Source organism: Poecilia mexicana, unplaced genomic scaffold, assembly GCF_051168715.1.
Source record: "Poecilia mexicana isolate PSO_F unplaced genomic scaffold, ASM5116871v1 scaffold_19, whole genome shotgun sequence".
NCBI classification, from domain to species: Eukaryota; Metazoa; Chordata; class Actinopteri; order Cyprinodontiformes; family Poeciliidae; genus Poecilia; species Poecilia mexicana.
In genome coordinates, this window is record NW_028263388.1 from 16,575,831 (window position 1) to 16,589,743 (window position 13,913).

At 38.7% G+C, this 13,913-nt stretch overlaps 1 protein-coding gene across 1 annotated transcript in view; it reads left to right on the forward strand.

Annotated features, from left to right (window-relative positions):
* Nucleotides 1-13,913, forward strand: part of dock1 (dedicator of cytokinesis 1) — a 199,888-nt gene that overhangs the window by 163,546 nt on the left and 22,429 nt on the right. Inside the window, exons 41-46 of the mRNA XM_088001004.1 lie at nucleotides 5,056-5,197; nucleotides 5,793-5,874; nucleotides 7,943-8,027; nucleotides 9,258-9,344; nucleotides 10,968-11,144; nucleotides 12,418-12,501. Coding sequence (XP_087857130.1) covers nucleotides 5,056-5,197; nucleotides 5,793-5,874; nucleotides 7,943-8,027; nucleotides 9,258-9,344; nucleotides 10,968-11,144; nucleotides 12,418-12,501 — 657 coding nt within the window. The remainder of the gene's footprint in view (nucleotides 1-5,055; nucleotides 5,198-5,792; nucleotides 5,875-7,942; nucleotides 8,028-9,257; nucleotides 9,345-10,967; nucleotides 11,145-12,417; nucleotides 12,502-13,913) is intronic.

Genomic DNA, 13,913 nt, shown 5'->3' on the forward strand with positions numbered 1-13,913 from the left:
AAAGCTCTTTGTTTAAAATAAAATTAATTGCATCTTTTTTTATTTGTTTGTGCATCGCTGTGTGAGAGAGGGTTTAATCTTAAGCCAGAGCTTTTTGTTTGTCAGAGGGAGAAGCAGCTGCAGTGCTGACAAAGGCAGATTTGTTTGCCTTTAATGTATTCTTGGAAGAGCTCTTGTGGTTTTTGTTTTTTTGTTTTTTTAGCCTGTCATTTGGCACGTCACCCAAGGTGCTGTTTTCTTGTTTAGAAGGATTTCAGTCGCTTATCACTCAAGCAGCACACTAAATGGCTCTCAGAGTGATGATCCCGATCATGCCCTTTTCATTCCATTATGAACAACAGACCTGTGAGCTGGGACTTTTGCTTTGCTGCCGATCACCATGTGGACCTCCTAACCCTTTTTATCTGCCGGGGCGCAAACTCCATTACAGACGGGGCAAGCCGTGTTGGCCTAATCTAACTGGCTCTTTAAACAGCCTTTTGGGTTGGACGAGACTTCTTTATTCTTTTCGTATTGGACTGACCTTACCCAAATAACAAGGGCAACATGAATACCAGACTTGCTTTCCCAGCGGGAGCATGTGTGAACTCTTCGTTGGCTTATCTATTTTTGCTATTTCCTGGGCATTACAGGACAAAACATGTTTTTCTGTGCCTTACATAATTAGTCATACATTATGAAAAATACACTTTTCACTAAAACTGAACACTTTTGGGGTTATGTTTTGTATCACTCTGTGCTTCTGGAGACTGAAATTTTTACCCTCTTTACGGAATTGCTCAATCTCAATCGGACTGAATTGAGAGCCTCTGTAAAGGTCGGTTTTCAAGTCTTGCTTCAGATTCTCAGTTGGATTTTAGTCTGGATTTTGATTGGGTTATTCCAAAACTTGAAATGCATTGATTTAAATCATTCAGCTGTGGCTGCATTTGCTTTCTTGTTGAAACATAAACATGTGGGAGCGTCGTTCCATGTCCATTTTTAGTGGATGGATGTGATTTACTGATATCCAAGCAGTAAATCACATCTGATTTACTGCTTGGAGTAAACTCTGATTGCTAATTAGCTCACTTCTGAATGGAGTTGGTTGCGGTGGATTTCACTTAGGGGCCTTCAGCTAAAATTGTCTGAAAACCAATGGAAATAAATTCTTCAAATCTTTTTTTTTTATAAAAGAAAACCATGAAAAAGAAAATGTTCCCACCACAGTTACTATGTGCATTTAGAATACATCTGTGTTTCTGCTTTAATTATGGTAAAATCTAAAAAGCTCAAAGGGATTACATGATTCACAGTGTTGGGCATGCGTACTTATCCTATCAGATGTTACACTGTTTTTACGTCTATCTTGCATTGCTGTTGATAAGCAGCTATATAAATGTTGCATCTTTTTTGTGCAGCCTTTTAAAAATGATCCAAAGAGACTTTCTTGAAAGCACACAAAGAAGTATTCAGTTGAGATTTGGTAATTACAGTAATTACAGTTTTGAGGCTTTCTCCTTTCCCTCTCTGTGTTTCATTTTGTCTTGTAGCATCATTGTGACCCTGGGGGGAAAAAAATCTGCTTTTTTGGGGGAAAAAAAGAGTCAATTTTCTTTTAAAGATATTTTGTTTCCAAGCCTCCCTACAAAATTGATTTCACGCAAGAGTGCGTAATTTAGCTTCTTATGATCTATCACATGTTATTTAGCTAGACACTGGGGTATTTATTAATGACGAACTGTTTTAGACCTAATAATCTGCATGCTTCGGTGCATGCTTCTTCTGGTATCCTTGTGAGGAGTCGGTTGACTCTGTAACATGCTGTACAGTTCCTCTAACCAGGTTAAGTTAAAGCACCAAAACCAGTATTTCTGCATTTCAAGTGAACTATGTGTTCTTTAAAAGAACCATTTATCCATCTCACTGGTCATTTATCCATAAGTAGAATATAAATCTTTATTCTCATTGTGCCAACATGTAATGTGCACTAGTACAACAAAATTGGTCTATTGATCAACCTAAGCTGCATGTAGCTATGAAGCCCTTTCTCCATCCTACTGTCCACTTCACTCCCTGGCCACATTCACCAAATCACACATCCTCATACATAATACACAGATCAGTTGGCACCTTTGGATTAAGTGCCTTGCCCAGGGCACATCAAGATATTAAAAAGGTCAGTTTGTTTTCTGCTTGTTCTTTTATTGAGAAGCGGCTCGCCACTGAACCACAGTAACCCACAAATAAGGAAAATAAGATTTCTATTTGAGTCTGCAAGATGAGCGAATACGGGCATTAAAACTGTGTCCACATTCAAAACAATGTTTAAAAATTTACTGATTGCTCAATCAGAGAGCCTGTTCATCAGTCTGAGTAAGTTAAAAATGTAAAATAGATCAAAGTATCCATGTTCCTCTAGTTTATGTGTATATAACAACAAATTGTTCTGTATTGATTGTCCGAAAAGCTCTGATCTCAGGGCCTCACAGATCTTGATCTTTGTCATTTGCGGGTTTCAAATTTTCTTTTAACCGACTGACTGAGAAAGAAAGGGCAATTTTAGCATTTATTATTTGCATTTTCAAAAATACCCAGTTGCTTGTTAAAAGGATGACACCAAAATCCTGAGTCTTTAAGAGAAATTGTTAAGATTGTTTTCTACACAAGTTCAGTGTTTGGGTGTTAAAGATTCAGATGACTTGGTGAACAAACTACAGCAGAATTTTGCTCGGCTGATGGGAAGGATGACTGTTGAACCCAATCCTCTTCTGTCAATTTGTCAATCACAGCACATTTTGTAAATGGCCCCGAGCAAATATCACGCCTACAATACATCTAATTAATCGGGGAATTGAGATGTGTGCTAAACATAGGAGCGGAGCTCTCTTTGTGTGCACTTGCGTGCAGTAATAAGCTAACATGGATGGAAGCAAATATTACATTTGTCATACCCAAAGTGCAATCCTTCAGCTCATTTACTCAAAACCCTGATTAAATTTCAATCAGATTTTGGGGAAACCCTTGACTTTAAAGGAATGTATTAATAACAAAACAGTCTTTCAAGTGTTGACTTGTAAATCTTAACCAAAAAAATAAACATGGGCAGTGATCTTTTTTTATAAGGTGACATGGCTCACCACCCAGGGAGCCATTCCATCAAAGGGTGGCACAAACACTCAAAAAAATAATCAGTTCTCTGTTGGATAGTAAATTCCTTTGACACTTTCTTTAAAGAAATTTGGACCACAGTTGGCCATTTCTACTCCCAAATATAAATCGTTAAACTGGCAAGTTCTGATCTGGAATGATCTACTCTGAAATAACACTCTTTAAGATTTATTTCATCTACCAACTTCCGTCAACTGTTTTTCTTTGATTTAGATGTGGACTTTGACTCTTCACCCTGGTACATTGATAATCACTGATCTAAACCATTTTTTTTGTACTTCTGTCTAAATGTTTAGGGTAGTTCTTCTGCTCTATTGTGGAATACAAAACACACATGTATGCTTTCAGATTTTATCTGTGCAAATTTTAAAACCCTGAATTGCAGCATTTCATAACATTTCACAACTAAACACATTGAGATATGCAAGATTAATCAGATAAAGGGATGTGAATACTTCTTCACAGCATTTTAACTGTGCAACATCAAACAATTTTCTTATGAAATAATGTATTCCATTAGATTTGATCAGATACTGTGACATCCCTCAGCTAATGAGGAAAAGAACAATTAAATGTCACCTTTCACAGGAAAACATATGGTGTTTTGTGTAGCCAGCTGCAGACGTACAAGCTGTCTTTATATTGTATAGCTTAATGTCTGCATGAAACTAATAGATGAAGTAAATTATGTTATTTTGTTTCAAACAGATGCACTGTGTTCTTTTTTTTTTTCAAGCGAATGGAGATGAAGGCCTTTAGACAGCCATCCTGATACAGTACCTATATAAGTGTTCGCCGTCTTGCATGTTTTACCCTTTTTATTGCTTTTACAAATAAATCATGGTCAACAAAAATGTTTTTGCCAAACATAGTTTCCAAAATAAAAAAACTATATTAAAAACACTTATATATGTTTTAATAATTATTATTTGTATTATTTTATTATTATTAGTTATTGTTATTATTTTTAATTAATGGAGATCCACTGAGTGCAGTGAGTTTGCCTCAAGTGTTTTACAGCATAAAAAAAAAACCTAAACACTACATATAAGATAATATGTTGTTGAAAAGGATAAGTCAGGGGATGGATACAAAAAAAATCTCCAAGGCCCTGAACATCCCCAGAACATCAGTTAAATCCTTCATGAAGAAATGGAAGCAATATGGCCCATATTTAAATCTGTCTAGATCAGGTTGTCCTTTAAAACTGAATGACAACGCAAAAAGGAGACTAGTGAGAGAGGACATCAGGTTACCATGACTATGCTGAAGGAGTTACGGGCTTCAGCAGCTGAGGGAGGGACTCATCATCTGTTGCTCAGGCTCTTCACCAATCAAAGCATTTGGCAAGAGTGGCAATGAGAGTTTTCCTCACTGTTGAAGAAAACTTATATTTAAGTTTGACTAGAGTTTGCCAAAAGGCACGTCTCCACTTTTTTAATGATGTTTCATGTTTAAAGCAGTAGAAAGGGTAAAACATCCAAGGGGGTGAATGTTTTTTATAGGCACTGATTTCCTGACAGTGTTAGAAGCACTAGATTATTTTTAAGGCAGCTTCTTTGGCTGCCTTTTGTTTGAGTAAAATTTGAATTCGAACAGACATATCTCATTTTATGTGTGTCTAATGTAGAGTTCGTATTGATGCATTTAACTTTGCTATGGTAAGAGACCAAGATCACTTGCAGAACCATGGGAAGTGGTGATGTTATTTTAATTTCTGTTTTGACTTTTATCCTCAGATGAATTTTTAACCACCAGATCTTGTAAATTCTCTTTGCTGTCCCTGCCCTGTCATTTTTCCTAGTTTATATTCATAAAATGGGTATTGTGTGCACACATGTGTGCAAATCAGCCTGTTTTCTTATGGACAGTCAAGGTCTCACTGGTTTCCTCCTTTTTCTTCAGAACAAAATGTTCATGTACCGTGGGAAGGAGTACGAGCGCAGGGAGGATTTTGAAGCACGGCTGCTCACACAGTTTCCCAACGCAGAGAAGATGAAGACCACCACGCCGCCCAGCGAGGACACAAAAAACTCCTCTGGACAATGTATCCTCAGCATGATGTCCCAAAGTCTTACTGAATTACAGACAGGGCAGCAGAATAGTTCTTACAGATGGAAACTATGCTTGGACCTTCACTCTGCCTTAGTTTATTCAGTTAAAATAAAAGCTATACAGTAAAACCTGATGAATCTAAAGCTTGGATGATGAAGAAATAAACCTGACCCTTTTGGACCACATAAGACAGGAGGTTTTAGTTAATAAGGTGAAACAGAATAATATTTATGTTTGTGCATACATGGGAAAAAAAAAAGATAAGGGGCAAGAAATCTAAACATAATTTTACTTCTAAATATTTGATCCTTTATATGCACTAAAGAAACATGTTTGCAGAGTACACAAGAATGTTTTTCTATTTCTGAAAAACGAAAGTAGACTGTAGAAAATACGGATTTTTCTTAGTTGACTTTCTGCCTCTGTCTGCTGGCCCTTTTCTGCCTACTCGGCACTTCTTGACTCCATCCAACCACATGTGAATAACACAGGAAACCTGGGTCTGGAAAAGTAAAGAACTTGGTCATAATGAAGCAATACTAGTTGAGCATTGTTACTGGTTTCCTTGATGTATTTTTTCTGCTCAGACATTCAGTGTTTCAAAGTGAAGCCCATTCTCAACCTTCCGGCCAAGTTTCAAAACAAGCCTGTGTCGGAACAAATTGTCAGGTAAGCTGGGCACTGCAAACTTCTTCACAGTAACGGAGCGTGTAAGCCAAAGTCACACATCGTTTTCTTCAATCCGCCGTCGCCCAATTTGCTTTCCCCAGCCGCTCCGACAGTTCATAGAGCCTGTGATGACATGCTAGCGGTGGATTGGGTTTGCTTTGTGCCGTGCGCACAGAAGCGCCGGTATGAAGGTGATTAAATCTTGATTTAAATGTGGGTCTGTGTTGAACAAACGCTGGTTGACCTTCTTGTTGTTCTAGAGGCTATTAACTTTCACCAGCCATCTGCCATTAGTCACTGTGCCAAGTACAACATTGTTTCTCTGCCATCGTTAATAGCATTGTGTCAAGCACCGGGGCCACAGCAAACAAGGCTCCCCCCTCGTCCGTGTGCCAGCCGGGCGCTGCTGTGCTCAGCTGTGCAAATTCGCTTTGATATCCCACCCAACGCTTCAGTGGACATGATTAAAAGAAGGCGTTTACTTGGAAAAACCTTTAGGCAAATTTACCTGGGCACTGATCTTATCATCGCCCTGCAGCAGTGGGCTTTCAGCAGCCAGTTGGCTTGTTTGCTCACTCTGTCTGATTGGAACATGTGACTCTGTTAATGGCCCAGATTAGACAGTCGTGTTTAGACACAGACAGAGAAATGTTCCACGCCGGCTGCCCGTTCGCTTTTTTGACGCCAATTTGGCCTCTACGTCTCTGGCTCTCCCTGTTCTTCTACCACTTGCCTCTCTGTCCCTTCTCTCTGTTTTCTCTCATTTATTCTCTCGTTCGGCAAAGAGATCAGCAGTGCATAGCAATGAGACCGAGCCATTTGAGCTGAAGGGTCAAAGCCACAGGCAGAGCGCAGCCCGCTTTTGACCTTGCCGTGCCGGACCAAGCCACTCCATCATCTTTAGCCGGTCTGCCAGCTAATGACCTGTAAATGTCGTAATTTGGGTCACAAACTGATTTAAATCTGCAACATTAATCTGTTTTATTAGATCAGAAGCCATTTTTGTTAATGCTGCCGTTTCTTGTCTAATCCGTGAACGTTGGGGTTTAAATGGGTGCCCTTTATAAGAATTAACTGTGTTAAAAGACGTTTTTATAAATTTTCTATGGTACGTCCTTCTTGCTTTGCTTAAAATGGCTTTATAGTGTCAGGAAATCTACCTGTTTTTGTTATAACCAACCTGTGGTGTATTTACAGGTAAATCTCAATAAAGTATAGTATCGTTTAAAAATTATTTTATTCATTAAATCAAAAGAATGAAACTCCTGCAGATTGATATGACATGATATTATTGCAAATATGTGTTGCGTCGGGGAGGTGACCGGAAGGAAGCCCTAAAAGTACCTGTATACCTATTTTTAATACTGCACTTTTTTCTTCCACTCAACTTACTATTCGTATCTTTACAGTAAGCCCTCTGCAAAAAAATAAATAAATGTGGGCTTTAATTTTCCATCCACATTATTTGAATTAACAGAAAAAAGAACTTGAGGTATATAAATTACATAAATTTATGCATTATACGTACTTTATTTATTCATTTATTTTTTGATTGGCTGACTTACCTTACCTTTAAATAATACTCAAATTTATTCAGATCTACCTGTTTACGGATATGAAATGCAACTTCTGTGTTCATTTCCACAAGGGAGGAAGATCCAGTCAGCTTTTCCAACCTCTGCTGTGGAACCCCGTTTTTTTCTTTCTTTTTTTCTTTCCCAGACTGAAAAGTCTATTAACCTGATCAGGCAAAGTTCATCCCTGCTTGTTGCAAGCCTCTGTTGCATGGGCTGCAGCTTATCTGCATTTCTGACAAGTTGAGCTACCTTTATAGCCTCCCAGTGATGTTTGCGAGGCATTTATGTCCTATGTTGGTAAGGCGAGCCCCTTCTGATGGAGGTAAATCAAGCTTGCTAATGCCGTAGCGTCTGGCAGGCCTGGCCTAGAGCGGGTTTGTACTGTGTTTGACCTGAAGCAAAGCAATCAACCTGTACCAATCAAGCCATAGATTGCCAGTAACAGTTTTAATTTACTGAGGCTCAGATTTTCTCTCTCTCTCTCTCTCCAGCTTCTACACAGTAAATGAAGTCCATAAATTCCAGTATTCCAGGCCGGTGAGGAAGGGAGAAAAGGACCCCGACAATGAATTTGCGGTACTTTTTAGCATTTCTTTATTCAACCTGCATTTGCTCTGTTTGTTGTTTGACAAAATAAGATTGTTGCCAGGCATAGCGAAACCACCTTGAAGGTTTTAGTATTTGGATGGTTGTTGTGATTGAAGCGTAAGCAGTCAGAATTTGATTGCTGATTGCCAATTTCTCTCCAAGAGCATTTTCATATCTTTTAGAGTGGCCATTACATCGTGAGCCGTCACCATTTTGTATATGCTCTAAAGTAATTATAGCTTTCAACGTCTTAAATTGGTAATTAAAACAGTTTTAATTGCTATTATTACCTGAAATCTGAGATTTCCACAAGCATGACAGCCATTTCCAAATCCTTTGTGTTTTGGGAAGACAGAAATTGAACATTTGACTTTTCAACCAGCTTATTACATGTCAGGGCTAGTCAAGCTGAAAAACAGCAATTTACAGTCTTCAGCGGGTTTATTTTTCTTTTTCTTTCCAATTGTTACACTTACGTGAATCAAGACACACCTGCATGATGCACATTTGGAAAACCTTCCGAATTAGATTTGTATCCCGCTGAGCATGTATTGTACTTATAAAATGGAGTCACAGTATTAAAATCAACTACAGAATGATGATGCAGGCAGTTGAAACTTTACTGCCGAACAACTTCAGTAAGTAGTTACATCGTAAACAGGTTTACAGAACAACTTTCGACGCGGGCACAGAGATCCCTCCACCTTTACTGACTTTTATTACATTAGGATAATGTGATGCTGAGAAACTTGTAAAACCAAACTTCAATTTGAGTAAATGTTTTTAGTTGAAATTAAAAATAATAAAAATTATTATTCTATAGTCTACATTATTTCACAATAATAGAAATTCGTGGTGTCACAGTTAGTGGCACCTTCTTCTAAGTGAATCCATCGGAATCGCTTTTGGTTTTATGCATTTTATTTTGTAGGTAATCCTCATAAGATCAGGATCCACCTAAAGCGATAAAATATATCTTCAAATCTTACTGCGAGGGAATTTCAGCAGGTTTTGTGTAACTCTGTACCTACTGCTTGACACAACTTAAGCCTTGATCTAAGTTTTTGCAATGGATCTTCCGTCCTAAATAAGTGCAATCTTTTAAAAACGTTGCACGTTTTTCCTGCTTCAAATATTATGGAGACAGATATTTTGATGCAAAAACAGTGCCAAGTTCACTTTCATCTGAAATGACTTCTGTCATTGTGTTTTCAACAGAACATGTGGCTTGAGAGGACCACGTACACGACCGCATACAAGCTTCCCGGCATCCTACGCTGGTTTGAAGCCAAATCAGTCTCCACGGTAAGTATGAAGGAGCCTTCGTGTCGAGCGGGCCTTCTAATCAGATATGGCCCCGCTTGAAGGCAGCTGTTATGATTAATCTACATAAGCGGTATGGACAAGCGCCTGGACACCGGCATGCCACTCTTCGAACTTTACAACAAGACATGCTTTCTCTTTACGCACATCGATTTGCCAAGCCCTCCCGTTTCCACCGAAAACAGCCAGGCAGCACAAATACTGCTGCAGGACTGTTCAGACCTTCCGTCACTGTTGATTTTCTGTAGAATTACCTGGATTGCTGTGTTGGAAATCCTTTGGTAATAAGGTCAGGCTGGAATCCGCGGCTGAACCACCTAGAGACGCTTTGCAATTTAGCCCATTTCGCTCGCTTTCGATAATTTGAAATGCTGCTTGCGTGTCCCAGATTTTGGGGCTGAGCTGTTGTGTGGAGAGTGGAGAAATTAGTTCATCAACATAATTTGGAGAGGAAGTCGCTGTGTCACTTGGAGCAAAGACACCCACTGTATCTCTTTTATTTATTTATTTTTTTAAATCTCCTTACTTTGTCCCAATGCAAAGCCACTGCTTAGTTTGATTAGCCTGGCGGAAGTATTCTGCTATCAATTACCCTTTGCCATAGAAACAGACACACTCAGTATAAGTAGGTCTCTTTTCACCTCTACTTTATTTATATTGCGTTATTTTGTCAACACAGTTATTTTCTTAAATGTATTCAATTATAAAGCTAAACAAATCTAGCTAAAGTAAGTTGGATGAGCTTCGTTTAATTACTTGTGTCCAAACAAAGCAGTTTATTTCAGCTGGAGATGCATTCTCTGTTTTTTTTTTTTCCAGCGTTTGTTTAGACCTGACAGCTTTGATCCGGTGGTTCTTGTATTGAAAAACTGACCGCAGCTAAATCCGTCTAGAAATTCGAGCCTTGTCTCCACAAATGAGAAACTTGTAGGAACCGCGTGTTGAGGTGTCACTCTTCATCCGTCGTCAGAGTGACTCAGAGCAGACATCCCCTCCTCCAGGCTGGCCTGAAACTCGCTGTAAGTAGCAGCTTGCCCCCCATATGAGCCGGGGATAGGCCGGGTCCCCAAGGTCAGACTCTTCTATTTAAAGCTTAATGACGAGGCTGAGATTCACCAGGCCTAATCCCTCCATCTGACACTTCTTTTTTATCATGGCGACCTGAAACATAACAGCGCAGATTGGAGATTTGTCTTTGCTTGCCTTGGCTGGGGTCTAAATCTGACATTTGCTCAACAAGCCCCTCATCTGTCCTCTAAACCCTTACTTAGAGGGAGGTGTTTATTTATTTTTATTTTACTGGGATTGATCGTACATGGCGCAACATATATTTTAGCTGGAATTTTGCTTTCACACTGTGATGGATTTATAGCAGCTCTTCTAAATACTGTTGTTCTTTGATTTTGCAACCACTTTAGCTCAATTATTTGTTTAGCACTAGCAAGATTTATGAAATAGTTTGAGTGCAAAAAAAAAATGAATTTGTTTCTGTATTCTGAATGAATAAGTTGATTTATGCTGATACCCGTCACATTTTCTCAACACAGAGTAACAGTAAACGGATAAATATGTGCTTATCATTCCGGATGTCCCTCTGCTGCACAGGAGGAGATCAGCCCTCTGGAGAACGCCTTGGAAACGATGCAGCTGGCCAATGAGAAGATCAGCAGCATGGTGCAGAGGCACCTCAGTGATCCCAATCTTCCCATCAACCCTCTCTCCATGTTGTTGAATGGGATTGTGGACCCTGCTGTCATGGGAGGTTTTGCTAACTATGAGAAGGTGGCTAACATTGTTATTTTCTGTTCCCTTATTTTATTGTCATCTGCAGACATCATTTTTTTCCTTATTCTTTGTGTCTTGGATTATTGGATTATTATTTGAATAATAACCATTTGTTAATAAGGTTTGAGATATACAATCTCTTTTCAAGAAGAACCTTGCAAAAAAAAGCATAATAAAAAAAACAAGCTAAGAATATCAAGAGAATATTTTTTCAATTAAAGTAATTTTGCAAAATTTTAGTGGTTTTGAGTCAGTACAGCATTTGTAGTATTGTCATGTGAATCCTCATTTTGGAGGGATCTTTCAGAGTAAAACTTTGCATATTTCTTTAGGATTTGAATTTCTGGGGCATTTACAAAGATCAGGGCACATCGAACATTAGAGGGAGCTAGAGGCAAGCAGCTAGTATCTCTCATAAATTATCTTCCAAAGCATTTAGAAACTTCATTTTGGACCGTGGAAAACTTTAAACCACAAGAAAAAGATTAACATTCCGTGTTTTTTCTTAAAAGTTTACAGAACAATTTGGGTAGTTGGATCTTTGTTGTTTAAGCCGCTGGACTGTGTTGGGATTTAACGTTAATGCCTCCTTAAGCGCTTATGAAAGCAGTTCTGTTTGCCTCAGATTCAGCAACAAATTGGTACGAAGTAAGTACTAGTTCTGGTTAGGCACTGGAGCCAGTTTGGTGGGGGGGGGGGAAAACACCTTACACGTGTTTAAATATTTCTTGTTCTTATCAATTTTCTCCTTTTATAGCTCTTGTGAAAATCCTCATTGTTGCTATTCTCCTACAATTACTATCTTTGAAGATTGTTACTTTCCTTGAAATAACTCAACTTTTTGGGGGTTTTTTTCAAAATCTCATTTCCTATGGAGTGCACCCAGTGACCTGTGTGGCAAACAGTCATTCTTTTTGAGTTACATTTGATAGAAAAACTTACAGATAACACATTTGTTCCCCAGTGCTCATCCTTACCTGTGATAGATTTATACTGGTCTCATGAAAGTCATTGTTTGAGTCTAAAGCGGAGCGATGGGAATCCCTTGCCCTCTGGTCACTCTTTTATTTCCGTGAAGTATTGCAGGTGGTGGAGAACAGACTGAAATCTAGATTAAATTTACTTTAATTTTATTTTAGCAGTGCTTGCCTTGCCTAGTCAGATTTTATTCCCCTCTGTTTCTATGTACCTCATAAACTTTCGGACATCTCAGCCTCCCTCTGAACCTTTCCTTACCTTCTTAACAGAGTCTCTCTTCCCCCTTTCTCAGGCCTTCTTTAACGACAAGTACATGCAGGAGCACCCAGAGGACCACGAGAAGATAGAAAAACTGAAAGACCTCATAGCCTGGCAGGTGAGACTGAAGCTGTCAGAGGCGCTCTCTGTTGTTTTCTTTCCTTTTGTTTGCTTCGGTGTTTCCTCTTGGATGTCGTAGTTCAAGACAAACAGCCGTGATTGCCTTGTCACAAGTTGTTTACTTTGAAAAGATGATTCATTCTGTGTTTATTATTACGGTGTCACCTGTACTGAGCAGAGGACGACCTGGCCTACAGGCTGCAAAACGTAGGTGAGGAGCAGGAGAGGCATGATGATGCACGTCCAAGGCCCCTTGGCTTTTTTTTAGAATAATTAAGCCATAATTTACACTAATCTGGTTAAGAAATATCTACATTGCTTCCCAGGAGCTCAAACGTCTATAGAAGATCTCTGTTTTATTTTTATGAATATCGCTTCAGAGACTGAGCGGCCTTGGTTGAACAGCCAAAGCCTTTGCATGTATCACATTGTGTGTTTTCCTGTGTGAAAAAACCCTCTGCTATTATTGGGTAGCATAAATGCTTTTATTTAAAAAAAAAAAAAAAAAAAAACTCGCTGAAGTGCTTTTATTACAAATGGAGGCAAATTAGAAGCTCACAAGTGAAAATTTAATTTCCAAAAAACGGGTAAGTGCTTTGTTTGGAATGGCTGTGGCTGAAATGAGAAGGATAAATTGTGTTAACCACTTTATATAAGATAATGGCAAAGAAATGTGATGAGGCAAACTTTCAGAGGATGTTTGGAGGCGGCTGAAATGTCTGAAAGGTCTCACCGATCCATTTCCTGACTATAAACCTCCACTCAGAAGTTTACATATGTGCATGAATTGCTTTGTTTTTTTGTTTTTTTTTGGGCTCTAAGTGCCTTATTTCAACTCTATTTTTTACCAGAACTGAATGATTATACACCATTCAACTTCACCAATTAATTGCGAATTAATAATTAATTGTGTTACCAGTTGTTACTGCAGTTCTGGATGAGCATGTGGTTGATCACGTGCACTTCTTTCTTGATCAAGCTTTCTCAAATCTCTGGAATGACTCGGATATATATAAAAAAAGTGTGCATTTTCTGAAACTTGCTAAGGGACATCAGTGGTGGTGTTTATTTGGATTTGAGCATTCAGGTTTTATTTTAATAATGTAACATGTTGGGAGTATAATCAATACATTGTTTAATAAACAGCTAAGAATCTCAAACTCATGACATCAGCGTCTACTGTGAGTTTATGTACACTCGTGACTAAAACTGAGCTTCTTAAGAAAACACACTTTGAAACAAACTCGGCAGCTTGTCTGTGCCAAATCGTAGTTTCATACACTCTTGGTTGTCTGTTTATCTGCAACAACTTGGGATTTGAAAATGCTGCCCTGCAAGCTTTGTTTTGCATCTTTTATTGCTCTTGCTTCGCTGTATAGCTCTAAACTGTGGGTCACTTTAATATTCAAG